This window comes from Salmo salar, chromosome 24, assembly GCF_965601325.2.
Source record: "Salmo salar chromosome 24, fSalSal1, whole genome shotgun sequence".
In the NCBI taxonomy this organism is placed as follows: Eukaryota; Metazoa; Chordata; class Actinopteri; order Salmoniformes; family Salmonidae; genus Salmo; species Salmo salar.
Genome location: NC_138314.1, coordinates 11,513,542 through 11,540,536, shown reverse-complemented (window position 1 = coordinate 11,540,536; position 26,995 = coordinate 11,513,542). Strand labels below are relative to the sequence as shown.

General features: G+C 40.9%; 2 protein-coding genes across 7 annotated transcripts in view; one reads left to right on the top strand and one right to left on the bottom strand.

Annotated features, from left to right (window-relative positions):
- The window catches only part of LOC106585124 (serine/threonine-protein phosphatase 2B catalytic subunit gamma isoform), a 72,744-nt gene extending 69,300 nt beyond the window's left edge, over positions 1-3,444 (top strand). For 4 of the 5 annotated variants that reach the window (XM_014170983.3, XM_014170980.3, XM_014170982.3 and 1 more), the window contains one exon: positions 223-3,444. In XM_014170983.3, coding sequence (XP_014026458.1) covers positions 223-365 — 143 coding nt within the window. In that variant the 3' untranslated portion in view covers positions 366-3,444. The remainder of the gene's footprint in view (positions 1-222) is intronic. The other variant, XM_014170981.3, reaches the window with a different exon arrangement.
- Positions 3,445-3,721: 277 nt separating this feature from the next.
- LOC106585127 (zinc metalloproteinase-disintegrin-like berythractivase) lies at positions 3,722-21,499 on the bottom strand. Of its 2 annotated transcripts, none has more exons than XM_014170986.3 (22): positions 21,342-21,499; positions 20,102-20,187; positions 19,830-19,906; positions 19,476-19,554; positions 19,297-19,373; positions 19,020-19,203; positions 18,722-18,784; positions 18,404-18,475; positions 17,901-18,070; positions 16,637-16,718; positions 15,295-15,428; positions 14,843-15,020; positions 12,284-12,373; positions 11,548-11,803; positions 10,809-10,914; positions 10,529-10,685; positions 10,321-10,407; positions 7,676-7,769; positions 7,318-7,426; positions 7,051-7,141; positions 6,848-6,937; positions 3,722-5,159 (listed from the first exon to the last, which is right to left on the bottom strand). In XM_014170986.3, exons 1-22 carry the CDS (start codon positions 21,397-21,399, stop codon positions 5,130-5,132), a joined length of 2,370 nt encoding a protein of 789 aa, XP_014026461.1. In that variant the 5' UTR covers positions 21,400-21,499; the 3' UTR covers positions 3,722-5,129. The 2 variants fall into 2 exon arrangements, with proteins under 2 accessions (XP_014026461.1, XP_014026462.1); XM_014170987.3 differs by having other exon boundaries at positions 11,608-11,803; positions 21,342-21,498.
- Positions 21,500-26,995: the final 5,496 nt, after the last annotated feature.

Sequence of the window (26,995 nt, the reverse complement as noted above, 5' to 3'; positions counted from 1 at the left end):
AGGATTGTCAGCTATTACCTGCATTTGTAAGCATAAGAAACTGGAGTTTACTAAGGACATACAATTTGACACAAAGGCAAAACTAATGGGTTAATTTTGCAGGTTTTACCTGAAGATCCTTATTGCAGATCCTTAAAATTTTCACAAACATTTCAAGTTGAAGCATTCAAACCATTTTTTCCTTTTTGATTTCTAATTTTCACTCTCTTTTCTTCCTTCCAGCTATTCAAGGCTTCTCTCCCACGAGGAAGATCAAGGACTTTGCGGAGGCGCAGAGCCTGGACAAAGTCAACGAGAGGATGCCCCCACGCAAGGATGGCCAGCAGCCAGTCAACCCAAACGCCCCCAAGAATGGCACAGACTAGGCCCGGAGAGTGACCCCCCCCCCCCCCCCCCCCAGACCCAGGCCATACACCAAAACTATCTTCTCTCTGTTTTCTATCTCTCTCCCTCTCTCTATATCTCCCTCATTCTCTCTCCCTCTCTCTATATCTCCCTCATTCTCTCTCTCTCTCTCTCTCTCTCCCTCTCTCTATATCTTTCTTTATTTCTCTCTCTCTCTGTCCCATTGTGACTCTTCACCCAGCTGGCCTATAGTTGGACAAGCACAGGACATATAGGTAGGGAAGACACCACCACACTGGGAGAATGGTTTCAGCCACCACAGAGTACAACCATGAAAATAAACAAAAAAACGATTTTATTTATTAAATTAATTATATTAGGTATATTATGTAACGCTACAATTGAATGAAAGCATACATTTCTAAGATGTTCAAATAAGCATATAACTATGGTAAATGTCAAAGATAAAGACCATTTTGTAAATATGAGTTGATGATTGAGGTAGCTAGTGAAGGAGACCTTATCCTTTATTAGTCAATTCAAGTGTTTCTATTGTTATTTTATGTGCTTTGCAAGGGGAAGTTGACTGAATCTACAGATATCTACAGTTTGTGTGCTCTCATACATGTTTGTCCATTTAAAGTATATTATGTGTTTAGTAGAGAGAAAATAATGAAGGGAATGATTTGACACCATTGCGGAAGATTATTTTATACCTCCAGCAGAAGTTCAGTAAAACGGTTTTGTTCTTTTGTCCAATTTCTTTGGTAAAAACCTTGAAACCACTGAATGCTATTTATGCTGCTTTGGGTCAACTTGTTGCTCCTATATTTTATAGTTATGTTGAACAGGATTTCATTTGACAACCTTTAGTCAATCCTTGAGAAACTGCCCAGAGTTTCCAAATGATTTGTCAAAAAAATGGGGGAAAAAAGACTATGGAAGAATTGATCCTAGTTTGCTACGATCATTGATGTGATGTATCAATGGACGGTGATTCGTTTTTCTAGTGTTAGGTGTTCTGCATAGTTGTTTGCAAGCTGTCACTAACCAACAGTTACTGCCAGTGTGTTTAACTGAGGTCAGTTGGGGGGGGGGGGTGTTATATAATATGTACACTGTGTGTACAAAACATTAGAAACACTTTCCTAATATTGAGTTGCACCCCTTTTGCCCTCAAAGCAGCCTCAATTCGTCAGGGCATGGACTCTACAAGGTGTTGAAAGCGTTCCACAGGGATGCAGGCCTATGTTGACCCCAATGCTTCCCACAGTTGTGTCAAGTTAGCTGGATGTCCTTTGGGTGGTGGGACCATTGTTGATACACACAGGAAACGGTTGAGCATGAAAAAACCCAGCAGTGTTGCAGTTCTTGACCCACTCAAGCTGGTGCGCTTGGCACCTACTACCATACTCCGTTCAATCCATGTCTCCGTTGTCTCGAGGCTTAAAAATCCTTCTTTAACCTGTCTCCTCCCCTTCATCTACACTAATTTGAAGTGGATGTACAAGTGACGTCAATAAGGGATCATAGCATTCACGTGGTCAGTTTATGTAATGGAAAGAGCAGGTGTTCTTAATGTTTTGTATACTCGGTGTAGATATCTGCAAAACCAAAGTCTGATTCAAAAGGGATATAGGCTGACAGTATGTATTGAAGACGGCCACTAGTACCCTGGGTGTGTGGTGCCCCCATTTGGTTAGCTTTTCTGGGACATCGAGTGGGGAGCGGCCTACTATTCTTGAGAGTGATGTGCTGAATGTGGAAGGAAGAAATTCTTCATGGTGAAGAAACATACTAAACACAAGGGAAGAACAACCAGTGGTGTCGTCTTCTCAATGCCCTCTGCCACAGATATGTCCCAAAATGAACTGAAGCTTCTTCGTGTTTATTATTTTATGTTTTAGATAAGATTTCTCTGTTGAAATAATAATGACGCTTAGTATGATTTATGCTTTTCTTGTCAACGCTACATAAAGGAAATATTTGGGGCGTTTCTTGACAAAAGCTGTGTCAATGTCTCCATCTACTGTTGATTTGATGCAGATGCGTTCGAAGGACTCCAATGTTGTAAACGTAAGGGAAAACTGGCCTCCAAATTGGCCCCAATTCTGTGTTTTAGTTGCTAGCAGTTTGAGAAAAGCAGTACCCTGAAGAGGAGTGGATTGAGTCATTCAGTGTGACGCTGTGAAGATTGATGTTATCGGAATTTCCATTCTCTTTAGTGGCTCTTTGCCATCCTATGACAGTTTTCACTATCTGTGGTAGCGCAAAGCTGTGGACCTACAGTGTCTCTACATTGATCATGTAGTAATGTCTGATGGTTCTTCTGAATTAATTTGATTGTGAGTATTATATGGTCTTAACACCTTTTTGGTACATAGTAATTGTTCCTCCATGGCAGGAACTGACACTACTTTTATAACACCCGCTCTCAACCCTTTAAGGCTTGACTTGATTCTTTAGGACTTGTGACTCAATGAACCGGTGCTTAGTTTTAGCCCTAGATTTTTGGGGGCTACAACTGCTTGTCTGACACTCCTCCCGTCGCGCCACATGTAGTTATTCTATTGTGTTTTATCATTCAAGAAAAGCTTTTAAGATTTTTATTCTCATGTGAATTTTCCCTTTTATAATATATATTGTAAGGCTTTTAAACGCGTTGCATTCAATGTGCCATGCCACTACCAAAACACACGCCGACACCTGTGTGTGACGGGCGAGGAGAAGGGAAATCAGAATGTCCCGTTCTTGTGGTCATGGAGAGATCTTGGAGCCTGTTTCAACTCAACATGGGTCAGGTTCATCTGGGTTGTCATGGCCCAGATGCTTTGGTTTGTATTTAAAAATGTGATTTGTTTCTCTTCACTGTATTGTGCTCCGAGTTAGGGGAAGTACAGGCCCCGTAGGAGGGCCGTATTTCTCACCTCTTGTCAGTTTCTAAACATATCTCGAATGTACAAAAATATTTGTAATTTAAAGTCTCTTAATAGCTGTAAAAAGGTGAGAAATCATTTTGTCAAGTACAGTGCTTGTCATGCGAGGCCATGAAATCTATGTAGATGTATCACTTAAAAAATAAAATTTGAATGCAATGTTTCTTGTTCTCCCTGTCGTGGCTGTCTGGAGTTTTTAGCTCTGCAGGTTTGAGGATAGTGTGCCAGATGCTTTCTCGCTTCAATTGCTCTTGTTAGGCCTACATTCTAGGTCTCGATCTGAATTATACTACATGTTGCTAATATATTCTCTACACGTCCGGTTGAATAGGTGGATGCATGAATAATGGTGTACTCTGGTAGACTTCAGTGTCTCTACATGTTGCGTGCCGAATAGTTGTTTATAAATGTTAAAGTTCTACATAAGCAGGACAGTCGTGTCAAAAATAAAACATTTTATGCCTTACATGTTAATCAGGTGGCATCTTTTTACAATCCGAGAGAGATTGTGATTACAGAAAATGCTGTTCAAGTAATAGTATACTGTCATTGCAAATTAGACACTTTCACACAGAGATACAGTGCCTTGCAAAAGTATTCAGACCCCTTGGATTTCAGAAACCTTTTATTTTAATTTAAAAATAAATAAATTCAGTACTTAAATATTGTTGCATAAGTATTCAGCCCCTTCGTTTAGTCAAGCCTAAATTAGTTCAGGAGTACATTTTGGCTTAACAAATCCCAAGTTGACATGATTTTGGAATGACTAACCCTTCCTCAGTCCCCCATACATACATTTAAGGTCCCTCAGTCAAGTATTGAATTTCGAGCACAGATTCAACTACGAAGACCAGGGAGCTTTTAGAAAGTTTTAAAGAAGGGCAGTGATTGATTTGTTACTTACCCATCTACCAGACATTGAATATCTCTTTAAACATGGTTAATACAATGCTGTGGATTATGTATTAAGTAGTCCAGGTGTGTAAATATCTTAGACTTCCTCAAGAAGACTGACAGCTGTAATCTATGCCAAAGATTTTTCTACCATGTATTGACTCAGGGAGCTGAATACTTACGCAACGACTATTTTAGTTACATTTTTATTCATCTTTAAAAAAAATCCTTGACTTGCACTGAGTATTTTGTGTTGATTGCAAAAATGACATCAATTTTATTCCCACTTTGTGACAATCCAAGGGGTCTGAATACTTTTGCAGTTGTATTCTCAGTCACAGACTGTGGCTGCAGAGTTGCAGTTAGTTGTGCAGCATTTAAGTATGTTCTAAAAAAAAATAAAAACATTTTTTTTTTTTTTTTTTTTTTTTTACAGAATATTCACTGTAGACTCAGTACTCAGCCAAAGTCAGGAATATACAGTCACCATAGACAAATGTAATAGTACAAAAATAAATTGCATATCACATCACTCACTAATAAATTACAGGTATAAAATAGTAAAGTGTCATTTTTAAGACGTTCCTCATAAAGAGGACTCCTGAGTTTACCCATCATGCACATCATTGGCACAAACGCATTCCTTGGGCTTCATAGGTAGCCTGAGTACCAGTCTATTTGTGACATCATGCCAATTCCTTGTCACTCATTGTCATGCCAAACAATGAGCAATGGAGTTAGCCAGAGCACAAAGAGAACTGGGACCAGGCTTTTTCAGAAGTGGTGGCAGAGCCAACTTCTCTCTAGTCTATAGGGTTCTGTAAAATTATCCCAAAGAAGTGAGGTCTCTGGGCTGACTGTGCTCTGGCTGGCCTGGCAGTTGTGGCCCTGCATTTGAGGTCTTGGTAAGGTTTGAGACCTCCTGTTTCCACTCTTCTCCTTTAGATGTTGACATCAGACACGTGGTGGTGGTGGTCTCAGAGCCTGAAAGAGAAATATTTACTTAATACTAAATGTTATTCCCGTTTATATCTAAATGGATTAATTCACCTATGTGCCAATGTAATTTCTAAAATTATGCTACAGTGAGGGAAAAAAGTATTTGATCCCCTGCTGATTTTGTACGTTTGCCCACTGACAAAGAAATTATCATTCTATAATTTTAATGGTAGGTTTATTTGAACAGTGAGAGACAGAATAACAACAAAAAAATCCAGAAAAACGCATGTCAAAAATGTTAGAAATTGATTTGCATTTTAATGAGGGAAATAAGTATTTGACCCCCTCTCAATCAAAGATTTCTGGCTCCCAGGTGTCTTTTATACAGGTAACAAGCTGAGATTAGGAGCACACTCTTAAAAGGGTGTGCGCCTAACCGCAGCTTGTTACCTGTATAAAAGACACCTGTCCACAGAAGCAATCAATCAATCAGATTCCAAACTCTCCACCATGGCCAAGACCAAAGAGCTCTCCAAGGATGTCAGGGACAAGATTGTAGACCTACACAAGGCTGGAATAGGCTACAAGACCATCGCCAAGCAGCTTGGTGAGAAGGTGACAACAGTTGGTGCGATTATTCGCAAATGGAAGAAAAACAAAAGAACTGTCAATCTCCCTCTGCCTGGGGCTCCATGCAAGATCTCACCTCGTGGAGTTGCAATGATCATGAGAACGGTGAGGAATCAGCCCAGAACTACACGGGAGGATCTTGTCAATGATCTCAAGGCAGCTGGGACCATAGTCAAGAAGAAAACAATTGGTAACACACTATGCCGTGAAGGACTGAAATCCTGCAGCGCCCGCAAGGTCCCCCTGCTCAAGAAAGCACATACACATGCCTGTCTGAAGTTTGCCAATGAACATCTGAATAATTCAGAGGACAACTGGGTGAAAGTGTTGTGGGCAGATGAGACCAAAATGGAGCTCTTTGGCATCAACTCAACGTGTTTAGAGGAGGAGGAATGATGCCTATGACCCCAAGAACACCATCCCCACTGTCAAACATGAAGGTGGAACCATTATGCTTTGGGGGTGTTTTTCTGCTAAGGGGACAGGACAACTTCACCGCATCAAAGGGACGATGGACGGGGCCATGTACCGTCAAATCTAGGGTGAGAACAGCCAGGGCATTGAAAATGGGTCGTGGATGGGTATTCCAGCATGACAATGACCCAAAACACACGGCCAAGGCAACAAAGGAGTGGCTCAAGAAGAAGCACATTAAGGTCCTCGAGTGGCCTAGCCAGTCTCCAGACCTTAATCCCATAGAAAATCTGTGGAGGGAGCTGAAGGTTCGAGTTGCCAACGTCAGCTTCGAAACGTTAATGACTTGGAGAAGATCTGCAAAGAGGAGTGGGACAAAATCCCTCCTGAGATGTAGTTGGCCACCAGGTTTGCACACAAGAAACATCTGACCTCTGATTGCCAATAAGGGTTTTGCCACCAAGTACTAAGTCATGTTTTGCAGAGGGGTCAAATACTTACTACCCTCATTAAGATGCAAATCAATTTATATCATTTTTGACATGCGTTTTTCTGGGTTATTCTGTCTTTCATTGTTCAAATAAACCTACCATTAAAATTATAGACTGATCATTTCTTTGTCAGTGGGCAAACGTACAAAATCGGCAGGGGATCAAATACTTTTACCCCTCACTGTAATAGTCTCTTACCTGTCGTGCGGCCCTGAAGTCACAGACCGGGGCTTGTGATTGGTTAGCAGCTGGTGGGGGTGGGGGCGGAGCTACTTTTGGTCGCTTGGGCTGGAAATAGTAAAGCGATTAAATAAATAGGCAACAGTCCACGGACACAAGAATCTAATCAAACAACACCAACATTGAGATGATACTGTAGAAATCAAAAGGTATTTCATTACCTGCTGTGGCATAGCTTTGTTTTGGCTGGGGATTGGCAGTTTGTTATGGATGTGGTTGTCCACTTCATGGATTTTCTTCTGGGTATGGTGGCTGGATGAGCAGACAGATTTTTTTTTATATAACCTTTTTTTTTTTTCTTCCAGGAAGTCCCATTGATGTCAGAATACGTATTTTACAATGGAGACCTGACAACTGAGTACATCTTAATTCATCAAAGAATAATCTTGGCAGTGAATGTTTATATATGTCCCACGTCGTGGACTAACCTAGGCAGAGTGGGGGACTGTCGTCTCTTCTTTAGGAACACAGCCACTGCCCCAGCAATAGCAGCCAGGAGCAGCAGAGAGACTGTCACTGCAATGCCAATCACTCCTTCTACAATCACACACAGAGGTTGGCAAGGTTAAGGAAAGGTCTATACAGGCGTTGAATACAATGAAAACACAGACCAAAGCTATTGGCAAAACTTTACATAAAGATGCTCAAATACCTGTAGTAACACTAATTACTCTAGCAATATTGTAGTAACATGTAAATAAAGTAAAGGCTTATCCCTTGTATCAATTGAAACCGTATTTGTTTTTAAAAAACATGATTTTCTGATTTAAGTCTTTAGGGGCCTACCTCTGGAAAGGCCCGTGAAGCTTCCATCCTTTGTATCACAGCCTGGAAGTGACCATCCAGGTTCACACTGGCACTCCATTCTGTGATTACACACCTGCAGTGTCACAACACAGAAACGCATACATTATAATAAAGACAGGGGTCTTCAACCTTTACTTGCCTAGGGAACCCCCTCCCAGGCAAACCGGCAACCCCATAATACATTAGCAAAAAGGTGAATGATAATGGAAAGACAAAGTAATCAACATTTTAAAATGAGTAGATTTGGTAGATAGGCTTTGAAAATGCACTGTCAAATAATCCAGTGAGTGTAATTTGCTCAATATTTGGAGTTGAGAATTAAAATGTTGACATTAGAAAGAAAATATAATTTTTTTCCTACATTTACATTTTAGTCATTTAGCAGACGCTCTTATCCAGAGCGACTTACAGTAGTGAATGCATACATTTCATTTCATGCATTTTTTTTCTTGTAATGGCACACCGTGGGAATCGAACCCACAACCCTGGCGTTGCACACACCATGCTGGCGTTGCAAACACCATGCTCTACCAACTGAGCCACAGGGAAATAGCAGAACCAAATAGCAGAACCAAATTACCTGGTTTGAAGTTGAGATTACAATAATAGTACATGCTGCAAGTGATCAATGCCGTTCGAGATTCTACAGACTACAGCAATTGTGAATATCTCCACAGATCCGCCACAACCTACAGTATGCATGCTATCTTGAACATGCACGCTTTATATGATTAACGTTACATACAAATAAATGTATAGTTACAGTAACCTCAAAATGTGGCCATGGATCTGTTACTTATTTTACGGTTGAATAAAAACTGTTACATTAGTTTGTAAGATAGCCTTAACTTTAGGCTATTTACTGTATTACAAAAGTAATATTGAATTTTGTTTAGTTGACAACGCAACCAAATATCAACATTTAAAGGATATATTTACTGCTTGGATAGTTAAATCTAAGACACTAGCTTAATTCCATTCTTTAACTTTTATTTTTGGTTGAGTTGGGTTTAGCGCTGACTCAAAACGAATGAACGACAAGAAAACACACACAACTACCACTATTGTAGTATAGAAGTCAAAATACCTATAGCTATGTTCCTACTTGGACATAATCAAAAACATTGACACCACAGTGATTCTCGTTCTAAGAGGATGCTATAATAAATAGATAATTGCGATTTTCAGATTTATTTGATTACTGGGAATTTATTTGCCGTGCATATATGCTGATAAGTTGAATATGAAACAAAAATTGTGAATTTTTTTCAAAGGCGTCTGTGTGGCGTCAGCTGGGAATGTTCCACACAGATGTTCAATGAGCGATCGAGTTCTACGAAACTCACTAGGCCTACTCTCATTTTAATAAATTCAAAACCACTACTGTAATGAAAATAAAAGCCAATAAACTGAATAATTACTGTCAAACTATTATTTTTATTCAATTGTTGAATTAGGCCTATTGTATTTAATTTTACATTTCATGCCTATTCAAGTGGTTTTGACAAAATTTTAGGATGTGGACAGCTACTATGTCATAATGTACATGATGTCATAATGAAGCATTATTTTGTTAAACTAAGACAATCAATAGACAGGTCATTGACGCTCTTCCTGAACTGAGGTAGGACCTATAATTTAATGAAATAATCTCAAATACATTACTTTTATCTTATGAGAACTTTATTTGATCAATAACTGTCATACTGTTAGTGATTTAAAGACTAGGTCTTGCTGGTCTTGTGTTGCTGTTTTCAATTATATATTGTTGAAACTTTATAGTCAAATCCTACGTGTGCAAATTATCTGGAAGTCCAAATTGAAGGTAGGCCTTAGTCTGTGAATCTTTCATTTTTATGAATTCATGAACATTTTGGCAGGAATTGGAATGTCTTTTGAAAGTGGAAAAACACTAGTTTATAATAACAACTTTGATCAAATTCTATTGTAATATATGTAATTTATTCTATATTATTTTTCTCAAACATGCTTCGTGTTGTTGTTTGCTCCTCCACTGTGACTCTCACAGCCATGAAAGACAGAGTGATGTCCAGGACTAAGACACAAGAGACCAGTCAGAACTGTTCTGAGAACAGCCTGACAGACATCCTCAGTGTCCGGAGTGCTAGTGATATTGTCCTACAGCCAATGCCACCAGGGAGAAAGAATAGCCGATCCCACTTCCACAACATGGATGTGACTAGAGAGGGCTGACATGGGAAGGCTTCCAATGGCCACTCCACCCATCAGCCTCCCAATGCTCACTGTGACCTCTCTCACTGTCCAAAGGATCAAAAACTCCCTCAAAGTGCCTCGCATGCCTCGTCTGCAGCTGGGGGGACAGATGGGTAGCAAGCGTCTACAGTAGGTATGTAATTCAAAATTAGGTTGGCTTTTTACCAGTTTTCACCCTCAAGAACAAAAAAGAAAGCTCAACCAAGAAACACTTGGAGGAGAGACGTCCAAGCAGAGATGACAGAAAGCAGCCTCGACTGGTGAGACCTGGAAAATCTTGCCTCGAACCGAATGAGATGGAGGACATTCGTCAATGGCCTATGCTCCTTATAGCAGTGTTTCATCCTGAGCTCACAAATACCAAACCAGAGACGGGGTGCTGTACTCACAGCATGTCCTTTGCACCGTGCTGAGCAGTTGGTGGCTTTGGGTCCGTAGGCGGTCTCAAGATCCACACACTCGTTCTCGCTGCACACCTTAGAATAGAAGACAGGAATGGGCACAAGAATAAAAGAGAAAATAACACGGTACACATTAAATTTGATTTAGTTTATGAAAACTCAGCTGGAGGTAGCCCCAGACAAAAATAAACCTTACCTTCCCATCATTACACTTGGTCCCCGGGTTCACCTGTCCAAAGTCACTGGTGTAATCACCGTAGAATGTGGCTTTGCAGTCGGAGAATTTCACCATGCGACCGTAGTTGGGGTCATCATTACCATTCTTGCAGAAGAGTTTCCCACACTGCACATCTCTACAGAGGAGAACCACAAAAGGGAGTCATATCAGTGACATGCCGCTTAAAGTAAGCAACACCACAATCTGAGTAGTAAAAGCAGCCTATTGAAATAACATGGTATTGCTTGTTAGGCCTCACTGGCTCTGGCAGGGGATGAACTGGTCCTGTGAAGGCCGTCTGCAGTAGGCGTAGTACAGTCCTCTGGTGTTCTGGTTATAGCAGTACGTCGTGGCCTTTTCAGCAGCTGAGGAGGGAATAACACCCAATGTTACGCAATGCATTAGAGTAGTTCAGAAAGGAAACACCACGTGTACGTTTAACCATTTATTAGAAAATATTACAACGCATAGTCTTGGCGTTAGGGCTGTGCTCTTTCAGGGTAACTGCCAGAGCGAAGCGTCATATGAAGATGATAATATAACTAACTACGGGCAATGAGCACGATAAGCTATATCAAATACCCCGACGGAAGAAACGGTGGTGGGATATCAGAAACCGCAAGCATAGCGAGTAACAGCTAGTTACAGCAACAAAGGTAGCAAGAGACATCAGCGCATGGTTGCGCATGACATCCGGCATTGAAGAAGCAGTTGTAGAATTGGTCAAATTTAAATAGCATGTAAGTAGAGTTTGAATCCAATTGATGCAATATCTGCCGATAAGACCACGCTCGGGTTTCCCTTCTGAGCTGAATCACCACGTGTCAAAAAAGGCTGCAACAACAAAAGTCACCATTGTTTCCACACTTTAAACATGCATTAGAATACACCTGACTTGACCATTTCATGACAGAAAATTGATCTAAGAAAAAAAAGACAAGCAACAGAAAGGTTGCAGTATGAGAATATGAACCAGAAGAGCTAGCTACCTACATCACCTGATCTGATGAGAGGTGACTCCGTGATGACGAGACAGAGGGAAATGCTTTCACACTTACATGGGCCATACATTTTCACACACTGGTCATGATGCTGTGGACACTGGCCGTTGCGGCAGTAGCCCCTCCCTCTGTCACAGGAGATCCCATTGACAGAGAAGACGTCCTCAGGACAGACGGCTGAATTCCCTGTGCAGTACTCTGCTAGGTCACAGTCATCCTGTTTCCTTCTGCACTCTGTGGACGAGGCCATGATCTGTGGAGAGAGTGGTTGTTGCTATGTTCAGTATGACTAGCTTGTTAGTCTTCCCGATAGTCATGAGTATAGAAAGTATAGCCTATTAGCTTGGTGAAGGAGGTGTGATGCTGCATCTGTACTCTGAATCCACTCGGATTGCCGAAATAGAAGATTAACCTAGCCTGGCTGGCGCGCAGATCCACGTGTACAAGGCGAATTGCTTTTGCCAGACTAGTTCTAAACAATACGCATTCAAGAGGATTTGTTTTCAAGTGATGATATGGAAAATATTCTGCTTCCACTAATACCTTTCCTTTTTAAGTTTTATAAAATAAAGGAATGCAAGTGAAATGTCTTCAATGCACATGAGTCCTAAAAACCCTTTGACATAGCTATACGTGTCTGCTGCATGTTCTCAAGAGGGCTGTAGTATCAAAGGAACACATCCGGATGTCTAGAGCAGACAGAGAGGCGTGGTTGATATGTGGTCGGTCTCACCTTACAGTCTTCACAGCACTCTCCTGCAGCACACTCTGAGCCTTTGGTCAGTGTGCAGCTGGTGGCATTACAGCAAGGGTTTGTACACTCCTATAACATCAACATCCTGCATGTCATTATGATAATGCTATGAGGAGATCAGAAAGTTATTAAGGAATGAGAACATAATGTACATCCATCCAGTGTGTAAAAGTCTCAAAGTCAAGCCACTATGTATGTGTAGGCTTTAACTACAGTGAGGGAAAAAAGTATTTGAACCCCTGCTGATTTTGTACGTTTGCCCACTTACAAAGAAATTATCAGTCTATAATTTTAATAGTAGGTTTATTTGAACAGTGAGAGACAGAATAACAACAAAAAACTCGTGAAAAACACATGTCAAAAATGTTATGAAATGATTTGCATTTTATTGAGGGAAATAAGTATTTGACCCCTCTGCAAAACATGACTTAGTACTTGGTGGCAAAACCCTTGTTGGCAATCACAGAGGTCAGACGTTTCTTGTAGTTGGCCACCAGGTTTGCAAACATCTCAGGAGGGCTTTTGTCCCACTCCTCTTTGCAGATCTTCTCCAAGTCATTAAGGTTTCGAGGCTGACGTTTGGCAACTCGAACCTTCAGCTCCCTCCACAGATTTTCTATGGGATTAAGGTCTGGAGACTGGCTAGGCCACTCCAGGACCTTAATGTGCTTCTTCTTGAGCCACTCCTTTGTTGCCTTGGCCGTGTGTTTTGGGTCACTGTCATGCTGGAATACCCATCCACGACCCATTTTCGATGCCCTGGCTGAGGGAAGGAGGTTCTCACCCAAGACTTGACAGTACATGGCCCCGTCCATCGTCCATTTGATGCGGTGAAGTTGTCCTGTCCCCTTAGCAGAAAAACACCCCCAAAGCATAATGTTTCCACCTCCATGTTTGACGGTGGAGATGGTGTTCTTGGGGTCATAGGCAGCATTCCTCCTCCTCCAAACACGGCGAGTTGAGTTGATGTCAAAGTGCTCCATTTTGGTCTCATCTGACCACAACACTTTCACCAGTTGTCCTCTGAGTCGTTCAGATGTTCATTGGCAAACTTCAGACGGGCATGTATATGCATTCTTGAGCAGGGGGACCTTGCAGGCGCTGCAGGATTTCAGTACTTCACGGCGTAGTGTGTTACCAATTGTTTTCTTGGTGACTATGGTCCCAGCTGCCTTGAGATCATTGACAAGATCCTCCCGTGTAGTTCTGGGCTGATTCCTCATCGTTCTCATGATCATTGCAACTCCATGAGGTGAGATCTTGCATGGAGCCCCAGGCCGAGGGATAGACAGTTCTTTTGTGTTTCTTCCATTTGCGAATAATCGCACCAAATGTTGTCACCTTCTCACCAAGCTGCTTGGCGATGGTCTTGTAGCCCATTCCAGCCTTGTGTAGGTCTACAATCTTGTCCCTGACATCCTTGGAGAGCTCTTTGGTCTTGGCCATGGTGGAGAGTTTGGAATCTGATTGATTGATTGCTTCTGTGGACAGGTGTCTTTTTTACAGGTAACAAGCTGCAGTTAGGAGCACTCCCTTTAAGAGTGTGCTCCTAATCTCAGCTCGTTACCTGTATAAAAGACACCTGGGAGCCAGAAATCTTTCTGATTGAGAGGGGGTCAAATACTTATTTCCCTCATTAAAATGCAAATCAATTTCTAACATTTTTGACATGCGTTTTTCTGGATATTTTTGTTGTTATTCTGTCTCTCACTGTTCAAATAAACCTACCATTAAAATTATAGACTGATCCTTTCTTTGTCAGTGGGCAAACGTACAAAATCAGCAGGGGATCAAATACTTTTCCCCCCCTCTGTAAGTACCAAGGGGTTTCCACACTCCATGTTTACCTCTAGAGTATTATACCACAGTAAGACACGCTAACTAAGTAAAACAAACATTGTACCTTAGTAGGCTATAAATAGGAATTACAAGCATCTGATGCAAACACACTTGGCAGGAGAGGTGTAGTTTAGCAAGACAGGTACACAAAAAGATGGTATCTTATCCGACTGACTAACAGGTCTGGACAGATTGACTTGACTGAACTGCTCTGCACACCTAACTCCCTCTGACTGGAATGTAAACTGATGTTCATGGATTGTTACTTTCAAAGTTTCCTCTTCCAGATCACCATATAGCCATGACTATCATACTATGTGTGGAAATGTATAGACTACAATGTCTGGAAATGTGTATCATCTAGTGAATCTTATCATTGCATTACTGCTATGTCAGTACTCATTTGAAGAGAAATTCCCAAACTGGGTAATTATGTACGTTTTTCTAAGGCAGGTGGTGGTGGATATATATATATCAGGATAGGCCTGTGCTTGTCAAAGGCATTCTCCATTTTGACCCTAGCTAAGGAAAACAGGCAAGACCACGCACGTAAATCTTAAATTGTTATTCCCAGAAATGCAATGTAATCACTTGACATACTTGTATTAACTCCACGAGAACCAACTTTTGTCTGATTTGATTGCCACCTTGTTGATCTAAATGGTGGGTAGATGGAATAGAATGAGAAGGTTAAATCACCTCCAGGGAGCCACAATCACACTCCTCTCCTTTCTCCAGAAAGCCATTCCCACACACTGGGGTTGATTCCACATTTCGGTAGTCTGGCTTGTTCAGTAGGCACTCAGGGTTACGATTATTCAGGAACTGGTCATAGCTCAAACTACTGCAGCTACTGAATGACTTTGGGATATCCCAGCTGAAAGAGAAAAACTGTTAAGTTACCCATAAGGTCATATACTGACTTTCAATATAACCACGGTAGCACAAAACACTGTGCTGTCCAAGGGCTCAGTACTGTATAGCTGCTCTGTGTGTGTTATGAGCAGAGAAAACAATGCCTGGAAGAATTCTTGAATACAAGTTCCCTCTTGCTTGTAAACCGCAATCAATCATATTGTTTATCATTGACAGCATTCCAATCTAGTCACAACATTATATATCTTGAAACTTTTCATAATAACAGTCCTTACCTAAGGGCCCCAGCCATTACACAGCTATTCCCAGAACAAGCACAGGCACTGGAGTCATCGTGGTTCATGCCCAGGTTGTGGCCCATTTCATGGGCCAATGTGGCCCCCACAGCTATGGCCCTGGCGTTGTGATCCTGTAAGGAAGTAAATAGTTAACATGAAATAGAATTGACTGTGTTTGATGACATGTTCTATCAGTGAAACTAACCTGGATGAATAGGTTAGAGATTAAATTGATATAGAATTGATATTGTCACTGTCTCATTCTATTAAAATGCGCTAAGATCTAATTTAGGTTCCTTTTTCTAATTTAGACATCCTCTTCTGCTTGTTGGTTGTTTAGATAGTTAAAGAGCAAAAAGCAACTTCTCCTTTTGAAAATTCCTACGTGGCATTGATATGAGTCAGAAACATTTATTCTACTCTCAAAATTTACTACAAAGTGTAAATAGGATACTTTTGCTCATAAAATCAGTCTCGTCCAAAACTGAGATTTAGGAAAAAATTGTATGTCACAGAATAAAGGGTACGCAATTTTTTCTCCCCTTGGGTTGGGTTTATTTAAATCCTGCCCAAATGCCCACAGGACATTTACATTTGAGTCATTTAGCAGACGCTCTTATCCAGAGCGACATACCAAAGTAATCACCCGATCCTAATGCCCAATGACATTCGATATCCCTATGGGGCTATTTAGGGACCATCAGTAAATTACACAATGTACATGGGAAATAAAAATGACGTCAATAGCTCCAAATTTCAATGACTTAAAAACCTCAAACCAACTATAAGTTGTAGAAATTCATATATAAATATTGAAAACATGTAATGAGACAACTGAAGGTATGCAACATGAAAATATTGTCTCATTTACATTGTGTAATTTATTGATGGTCCCTAACTAGCCCCAGAGAAGTCTTTAATGACTTCTCTGGGGCTAATGATTACACCTTTCATACATTTTTTACACATGAGTCACTTAGCAGATGCTCTTATCCAGAGTGACTTAAAGTAGTGAGTGCATACATTTTTTGTACTTTTTTTGTATTGCTGTGGGAATTGAACCCAAGAACCATGCTCTACCAACTGAGCCACACAGGGCCGTAAAATACATTTCATTACCATGACATTTCTATCACAACTATTTCTAAAGAAGTTAATCTTGCAATTCAACCTTCACTCTTTCTGCTTTCTAAACGTCACAGTTTGAAAACTTGGTAGAACCTCTCCATTGTCCCATTTTACTTGTTCAATTTCTCAAGCAAAAACGATCCTACTACCACATTTCAAATAATGGCAGCTTATTGTGTAGGCAAATGTAGACCTAATGAATGTACTTTACCTGCACCACCCCAGCTGAATGACCTGAACATAGAGTCCCGATGAAGGCCAGACCCACCGTCGGTCCCTCAAAGTCAATGCCACTGAAACGGAGGGAACAAGAAACATATCAACCCCACATACGTATGTATACATGTTAGCCACAGTGTTTTTGTGCTGCCTATGTATTCGTTGTTTTTGTTTGTTTACTCATGGATTTGCGACGAATGCGGATTACTTTTACTCAGGATGAGCTACTGAAAATTAGGGACACATTGCCAGCTGTTTTTGTTTACAAACTTTTGTCCTCAGACACCGAAATACTGATATTGTATCTGTATGATGTCTGTGGACTGGGTATCTGTAATTATATACTGGGTGGTTCGAGCCCTGAATGCTGATTGGCTGAAAGCTGTGGTATATCAGACCGTATTCCATGGGTATGACAATTTTTTAATTTTTTTTTATTGTTCTAATTATGTTGGGAACCAGTTTATAATAGCAATTAGGCACCTCTGGGGTTTGTGGTATATGGCCAATATTCCACGGCTAAGGGCTGCGTGCAGGCACTCCGCGTTGTGTCGTGCATTAGAACAGCCCTAAGGCGTGGTATATTGGCCATATACCACCCGTCCTCGGGCCTTATTGCTGTAATGTACTTGGTGAATAAAGAAGATCCTGATGTCAAATACCCATGTTATGAATTCTTCAATATGAATCTATCAAGAATAACAAATGTTCCAAACCACGATGGCCTAATCAGGTGACCATCAGCTGACCCTATAAAGATGTCTGACAAGCACACACTAAACGAGAAAAAATATTTTTACGCCACTTTGATACCGCTACGACCAGAAGTGACCTTTTTCATAGCAGGTTTGGAGAATTAGGGTTAGCAAAAAATGATCACCTAACCTGTTACGAAAATCACTTCCGGTCGTAGCTATATCGAAGTGGTGTGAAAAGAGTGTCCCCCAACCAAACATTTCATGGTTTGGCAGACATTGGAGGATTTGCGTTCATGTCCAAAGTTAATGTTATCTGCCTCAACCATGAGTGCCTCACAGAGATGAAACACTTAAACCAGTCAGAGATAGGGGTGAGGACATTTAGATAAACAATTCAATTTCTTTGGCTGAGTCCTATAGTTACCTGATTAGATGTGCGTTGTGGCCTACCTGATGACGTGTGTATGTCCAGGCCTACCCAATGAGGTGTGTGTTGGGGCTTACCTGATGAGGTTTGTGTTGGGGCCTACCTAATAAGGTGTGTACGTCATGGCCTACCTGATGAGGTGTGCGTTGTCATTGGGCTTAATCTTGACCAGGTAGTTGTTCCTCCACGTGGTAAAGGCGTCCAGGGTGGCACCAGCAGGGGCGGTCACTGATATCTTATCACTGTCTGACCACACCTCCAGACCAACCAGGGCAATAAAGGTGTTGAGGGGCTTATAGACCTGCAGGCAGATTTGTTTCATGGTTAGGTTAGACTCTCCCCATTAAAACAATTAGGGGTGGTTTACCAGAACTAGGCCTAATCGGTGTCCTGGAAACCTTTACAGTTCATTAGAAAGCAATTAAAACATAGAGAGGTTTGAGTTGAATGACCTTCATAAGGCAGAGAAGCAAACAAGTACTGTACAAGCAGAGCCAGAAGCCAAAAAAGTTGTGGTGAGAAACTGATTAAATATGAAGGTGTTTGATATTCGGTTACCAGGCCAGCAGGGACATGGTGCTGTAAGGGGATCTTATAGGTATGCAATGCTGGCATCACCGTGTGACTGACTCACCATGTTGACAAAGTTAACCACTTCAAATATCCTCTTACGCAGCATTCCGAGATTACTCTCCATTTTCTTGTACTGAAACGGTACAGATGCAACATGTTTTAGTGTGCATACGAGAACAACGGACATCCTGTCACAATGCATTACTCACTAATTAGATATGATTATTAACATGATTTTATAGATATTACATTGCTTTTCTAAATATTATTTGGTCAAAATATTGGCCAAATAAATGATAAGAATGAAATGTTGAAGTTTATTGTGTTGATTCGGGTAGTGGTGAGGTACTTGTGTTTCTGGTGTATTGTCAGTTCTTACCTCACGGTTGTCTGCAACGAGGACAAGCTCAACATATTTTTGCTGTTGAAGTATAGATGGACCCTAGTAAACAGGAAAACGTTGTGGTTAGAAGTGGAGGGCGCTAAACCAAGGTGAGTTGAAAAGGCTCAACGCTCGCTCACCACTAAAGACTCAATGTTTTATTCACGCAAAGTTAAAAAGGTGTTGTTTTCGGCCATCAATGGCCTTCATCAGAACACATCATTTCCTGTTAGGGAATATCAGACTATATTTAACTAGGGACATTTTAGGTGTGTTCATGGATTGGATGTCTTACTGAGGCTCGAGAACGGCTCTTGCTAGTAATGGAAGGGTAGTCTTCGTTCCAGGTAGTATTAGTGACTCCACACAGCATAGGCTTGAAGCTCTGGTCCTCGTATTTCAGCACTGCGTGATCACCATCATCCCCCCCTGACAGGGGCTCAATCAGGTACCTTTGGGCGGCCGTTCTGAAATATCCACTAAAATAAAAACACATAATAGACATTATACAATCGATTTAGGGGATGAAATAGTGTTTCACTGTAGACTAATAGAAATGTAAGGCTGCCTGCCTGAGTCCATCGCAGGTGCTCATGCTGACCGTAGACTCTCTGTCATCCACAATACTGCCGTGATAGTAGCAGTGATCCTGAAGAAGAGAATTAAGTAGAAGGCGAGGTTAAAGGGCCTTAATCAAGACACTTATAAACAGTCTACAGCTACCTATCAAGGGTATGTTCTAATCACTTACCATATCCTGAGGCGTAGAGGTGACTGGTGTGCCATCCTCAGTGTAGTAAGTCTCACTATAGTCTTTCGTGAGTAATTCCCTGAGGGGATTTTTTTTTTTTTAAGTGATTTATTACATAATTTCCTTAGACATGTTCAAAGGAATTCATGAGGTGATAACAAAATTCATGTATTTTTTTAAATATATTTTAGGATGCAGTGTGTGGCTACAAATGGGAACTAAGATAAGACTGTGGAAAGACAGTTCTCTACATAGTGCCGTTCCTTATTTAGGGGAAAGAAGAAGCATGTGATAATCCTACTTGTGTGAGAGGAGAATGAGAATGAGATAGGAGGCTTTTGCCAGAGTACATACCTATTCTTCTCCAGATGCATCTCAATGTCTCTCCCACCCACTCTCATTGCATACTTCAAAGTTTCTGGCCTGGATGACTAAGAGAGAGGATTAGGATTAGTTGATACCATAGATATAATCTCTCCTCAGTATATTAACATGGTCTCTTATACCACTTTGTTACAAGCAGTAAACACAATTGTTAACAAAGTAGAGGTTGGCATTGATGTCTACAGAGTATTTCACAGCAAAACAGCTCCTGTGCAGGAAGGAAGAACAGGAGACGAATTTACCTCGGTTTCTCTTTTCTGCAGAGTATGTAGTCTGATGGGTCGGACTACCTCATAGTCCCTCACCCCTTCAAGAGGACCATAACTCACTGTGGGGAGAGAAGGAGAGAGAACGATGAGGGATAGAGAGAATTCAAGAATGGGCCATCTTTGTCTGTCTCCATTCTATTCTAAACGTGTCATAACCTGAACCTTGTTTTCAGGCATTGACTGGTCCATTAGTAAGGAACAGTCAGGTGGCAGTATAGCAGTGTTTTACCCTTGAACTGCAGCAGTATAACCCAAGCTTTCCTTATATTCGATGCATTTCATTAATGTTCACACATTGTCTAATAAAACTACAGTATGAATACCTCAGATACATGATGAACACAGGCTGTTTGACCCTCGTACATGATCATTATACTAGGTGCTGTTTTGTTAGAGAGTGTATGTCAAGGGCTGACACATGGATAGATGTTTTTTGTTTTTCTTTGTTACCCTTTCTTGTTCTCTGTCAGGCCTGTTTGATTTGTACTTGACCTTGGCCCATTGAGCCATGATTGGGCCATAGAGGAACATTGGGAATTATGTCATTAAATTGGTCATCTCGTTTCCAGACACTTCCACTGCACAAGGTTTTGACATATGGGCGATGTCCGCCACAATCAGTTTGAGTTTACCAGATAATGCAATAATCTCTGTCTTGTCATTCCATCCATACTGTACCTGGTGTGTCAACACTTACTAACACTACTAAATTGATGTTTCCCAATAGTCGAGAATGAGACTTAGCTAAGGATTTATCACTATAAATCAGTGATTCATGACTGGTGGATTGGGAGGTTTTGAATGGGTTGAGGGTGTCTGAGTAAAAAATAAATAATTTAATCTCTGAACAGTTCTTCTTCAGTCAGTATTTTGAATATAGAGCTATTTGCAGTGCTGTTCAGCGGATTTGGTTGATTTGTGGTCTCTAACCAGTGAGCTTATTAACATCAAGAATATGGGCAAAATTGAATTATTGACAATGAAAAGGTGGGAATGTTGTTCCCTTGTTATACAATTGCTACATTTACTATCAATATAGCAGTAAAAAAAAAAAAAAATCCAGATTGCATTTTAGCAATTTTTCTCTCTATATCTATACACTCACTGTACTGTTAGTGCAACTAGTCTGAATAAAGTGCCCTTTGAATATGGCTGACTGGGGCTTAACCTGTGTCATTGTGCTGTGAGGAGACGGGTGTATCCAATGACTTACCTGAGAGATTGCAGGAGGCAGTTAGGGCAAAGATCCACAATAGAAGTTTATGTGTCATTGTCGAAGTGCAGACAGCTACTGGAACGCAAGTGATGGTGTGAGGGGCTTAATGGGTTACCTGGTTGCATGCTCATGTGATACCATCTACAGGCCACACCTTATTGGGCGGCCCCAGCCTGTCAGTGATAGAGTTTGTTTTTCATGGCCCAGTGGTTTTCATGTCCACTTCCTGTTAGTCATAGCTAGTGTACACATGACTTGCTACAGTGTCTGTGTTTCCGAAATGGCGCCCTATTCCCTATAAAGTACACTACTTTTGACCAGTAGTGCACTATAAAGTGAAAGGTACTGTATGAACAAATGTATTTACTTAGTTAATCTCTGTAATGTTGTGACTAAGGGTACAATGAGAATATATATATTTGGCGCGTATGACAAATAACATTTGGTATCTATCTCGATATATTTTTCCAAACATCGTACACATTTAAACAGAAAATTTGAATTACCTGTAAGCAATATTCACCACTTACCACACTGACCAATCACTGAGTCATCTTAATTTCAGAGCAAAAGCCTGAGATGTTATTATATTACTTAACTCATGTGAGTCCTGGCCTCCGGTAAGCTGTTTTTGTCTGTTTGGAGAAACTAACCTTTGAGAGTAAAATAAATAGATACAAAATTGTGATAAAATATAGCACCACAAGAGGGCAATCTCTCCTCATAATACCTCAGGCTCTCATGCCAAGTGAATCTCTGCAGTCCACAGTGGAGCTCAGCTCAGCTGCCTGCCTGCTCTGCCTGCCTGCTCTGCCTGCCTGCTCTGCCTGCCTGCTCTGCCTGCCTGCTCTGCCTCCCTGCTCTGCCTCCCTGCTCTGCCTCCCTGCCTGCCTCTCTGTCCAGGCAGGTCACCCGTGATACAAGTCATTATTTGACGTCCATCCATGTCTGAGGACGTCGGAAGTTGACGTGGAATTCTGCAACTAGGGGCATCAGTGGGTGCTATTACCTTCAAGTAGGTTTTGGCATTGTGGACAGGGATGGCGGATGGGTGGAAGCAAAGGTTGCATGTTCAAATCCAGTAAAAGTTATTTTCATATTTTTGCTTTAATCCTGTCCCAAACCTTAACCCTTACCATAACCATTCAGAATGAATGATTAACCTTAAATTAGAAGATAATGCCTAAACATAACCTTAACCACTTTGAAATGTGATGTTTTAGTAACATGGATGAATGTCTAATTATGACGTGAGACTGTGAGAGTTTGTCGCTCTGCCTGCCTCTCTGCCTCTGCATGCCTTCTCTGCTTTGCCTGCTCTGTTCTGCCTACCTCCCTTCTTCCCTACCTCTCTGCCTGTCTCTCTGCCTGCCCGGGGCAGATATGAGCACAGGGCAAAAAGAGGACAGCTGGCTGGGTTTGTGTGTTCATCTCTGTGGTTGGAGCCTTGCCAGGGACATGGCAATCTGTTCTTTGTTTTTTGTCCTTGATGACAGAGGGAAAGTGTGTGGCAGGATTGTGCACCACTGTTTTATAATTGGATTTGTATGCACCATTTACAATGCATGTCACCAATAAAGAAAGACAAATCAGACAAATCTCAGACAATTTTGGGAGACGGGGAGATTAGTCTCGAATTTGGAATTGGATCTTTTTATGCGGAACTCTTTCTCCAATATGCACCATGTTGCATGATTCATGATTCCCTGGCTCTGCAGGAGGTTAAATCTGCCTTTTGAAGTTGTAGCCTGTCCTGTAAAACGGATTACCATGTTATGTTATTGCTATCATGACAAACGAGAGCTGTCTATGCATGTATTTTATTGCTGCTTGGTTTAATACGTGTTGGTGCAGACTGCGGTGCTGAAAGTCACTATGAGGAACCATACAAATGAGGAACTGCCACTGCAGAAAACATTTGCATGTGTGGTCCAGGTTGAATTCTTAATAGAATACAGCTTCAATATAAATAACTTAGGTTAAGCATCCTTTTAAAGCTATGAAACTAGGGGATTTATAATATAACCTACAGAATTTGCATGATTATTAATGATATGACTGAAGCTCAGTAGAGCCTTCATTTGTATTCACTGTCTATTTTTTTTTTGTATAACGAGTACACGAGGCTGTGGACTGAGCAGTAAAAAATTAGGCTCTGTGGTGCTTTGTCTTACGTCAGATAGCATGACTTTTGTCAAAACGTGATTGAGTTATTGAGGATACAAGGTGATGTTTTGTAGATGTTATTTAGTCTAATGTGATTTGTAGATCCGTCCATTCTACAATGGATGTTATCAAACACAGCTCGTGTCTGTCTGTCTGTGGTACCGATCTGCAGATGGGGTTACTGTGGAGTTTTGCTAATGTCACCAGATTGGAAAATGCACCCTTGACCAAGATCGCTGAAAAGGAGGAACTCCAGAACAACGAAACAACAGAAGTCAGCTGAGAGATTGAAACTGCATGCTAGACTGGAACGATCTACTGGGCAAGGGTAGCCGACTGCATGTGTGGGACTTAAAAAATAGAGCAGGGATAATGTTGCCTACTACAACACATGGTCTATTCTGCTCCAAAACACTATCTCTTGCAATAAGCCTCCTGTCTTCTCGGCTAAATTTAGAAAGAGTTAAACACACGTGAATGGTTTTATAGAATTAGTCTCATTGTGGAGTTGGAGAGTCATGTCTGTTTGACCTAATTCTGTTCTTCTCTTTCCTCAATATCCGTCATTCTATGATACAATTTCAGGAGAGCTTGTGCACTTTCTAATCATCCTTGAGTTGCTGGGAGAATAATTGTTGGTATGGTTGAATGTTATTCCCTGCCTGTCTCTCTCTGTATGGTGAGCTGCTGATACTGGTATTGCTGTACCTCTCTCACCTGCTTTCTCCATTATCTGGCCCTAGAGCTGATGCTATGCTGTTGGATATCCAAAGCCCTGCTTGTAGTGAGTTAAGTCATCTGCAAGATTGATTTATTTTTCCGGCTGACCAGTTTGAACCAGCATAGAACCGACTGCACTAGGCCCTGGTTAGTCCCTGGCCGAGCTGTCGGCTCTCAGTTCCTCATCCAAGCAGCCACGCTAAGCACAATAAAACCTCTCTGAGCTCACACTGTTTCCTGCGGGGCCAGTCGCAAGACAGCTCTGTTGTGGTCAATCCTTCTGTTTTTATTATTCGAGTATTGTTACGTATTACTATGTGTAAATCTCATTGGTGTTTTGTAGGATTTGCATTTTAGTATAATATGAGGTACTGTCTGGTTGGATGACCTAATTATAACTTTCACATTTTTGTGTGGTGAATGGTAATAAATGTGGGTCATATTCATTCATTCTTTATAGAAACAATACAGACACTAACATTTGTCACACTTTCCGTACAGCTGTTCTACAGCATAAGAATGTCTGACGTAACTTGACCTCCACTACACTAGCTTTGCTCCACTTTGATCATTGCCCGATTGTAAAGGGGATTTTCAGGTGGACAAGGAGAGCAGTCGTTGATAATATCAATAAAAAAATCTGGTTTATTACAAGTTGCAACAGAGAGACACCTCCAGAACAGAAGCAGAGAAAATGTCTAACGAGCCTTCTCTGAGAAGACCGTTATATATTAAACACACAGTACCAAATGTTCTGTAAACACCAGCCCGAGAGGCTTGTAGGAAGTCACAACATCAGCTGCTACAGAATCACACAGTGTCACAGATACATTATCAGTGTGTCCTTGAATCCTGTCTGGCGTCAAATTTTAACCATAACATTCAACACTGGCAGACATTTGATACTGGCAGTTAAACAGGTCAAAGGTCAAAGGTAGAACATCAGTACTTAGTTACAACAGATTTTGTAGACCAACAAGTGAAAACTACTTAATTAAATATGGTGCATACATGGTTAACTCCTGTTTTCCTTCTCCCAAGGGTGTCGCGGTTGTCGTAGGAATGAGCGGACCAAAGTGCAGCGTGTGTGTCGTTCCACATTTTATTTAAACTGTGAAACTATGCAATACATAAATAAACTGAATGACAAAAAACTAAAACCGTGACGCAGAGGTGAAACATACACAACTCAAAATTAATCTCCCACAAACCCAGGTGGGACAAACACCAACTTAAATATGACCTCCAATTAGAGACAACCTCTAATTGGAGATCATTGGAGATCATCTAATTGGAGATCATCGCAAACAAAGCCCAACATAGAAATACAAAAACTAGAACAACCCAACATAGAAATACTAAACTAGAAAAAAAACCTGTCACGCCCTGACCTACTCTGCCATAGAAAATAACAACTTACTATGGTCAGGACGTGACAAAGGGGAATGCATCTGTCTGCGTCTTCCCGCACATACGTTCATGTTTAATACATGTCAATCCATATCAACAGTAAATCACATACAGGAAAATAATTAATAATAATTTCCCATTACACCAATGAAAACCATACATTGGTTTCGTTTTGTAGTACCGGGCAACCCTACTCTTTAGAGTTCAGAAGCGCTAGCTATTCCATTGAAAGTGCTGATGTGGATATCCCAAGCTTTAGCCAGGAATTCCGTCAAAGTCTGCAGATAGTTACTGTAAAGTTGTCCCTTAGCCAATCTGTTGGTTCTAGGGCCCTTGGCCCAGTGCTCCCAGTACAAATGTATCCTTTGGCACACAGCATGCTCTGCTGCTCTCAGTAGGTAAGGGACAGCATGAGCCGTTGCTACCACAGACACTAGCAAATGATTAAAGCCATCCGCATTCTTCCCAGCCGCAACACTTACTGTATTTTTTTTTAACTAGGCAAGTCAGTTAAGAACAAATTCTTATTTACAATGACGGCCTAGGAACAGTGGGTTAACTACCTTGTTTAGGGGCAGAACTACAGATTTATACCTTGTCAGCTCAGGGATTCAATCTAGCAACCTTTCAGTTACTGGCCCAACGCTCTAACCACTAGGCTACCTGCCACCCCATATATGACCAGTAGTGGAAAAGGTACCCAATTGTCATACTTGAGTAAAAGTGAAGATACCTTAATAGAAAATTACTCACGTAAAAGTGAAAGTCACCCAGTAAAATACTACTTGAGTAAAAGTCTAAAAGTATTTGGTTTTAAATATACTTAAGTATCAAAAGTAAATGTAATTGTTAAAATATACTTAAAACCTGTTGGGGCTAGGGGGCAGTATTGAGAAATTTTGAAAAAAATATGTGCCCATTTCTAACTGCCTCCTACACCAACTCAGAAGCTAGGATATGCATATTATTAACATTCGGATAGAAAACACTCTGAATTTTCTAAAACAGTTTGAATGGTGTCTGTAAGTATAACAAAACTCATATTGCAGGCAAAAACCTGTGAAAAATAGATTTAAAAAAATGTGAATTTTGTGACTGTACTATTTAGTGTCATTGTTTTATAGATACCATAGTGAGAAAGGATTCATTTCGCAACTCCTACGGCATCCACTAGATGTCAACGATCTTTATAAAGTTGTTTGAAGCGTCTATGATAAACAGAGAGCAAATTAGAATGCAAGGAAGTTGACATGTCGTCACTTCATTTTTTTGCGCCTGCGCATAAATCTGAGAAGCGTGAGTTTGTCATAATTGTTTATCTAGACATAGGATAGGTTGTGTGAAAATATTACTGA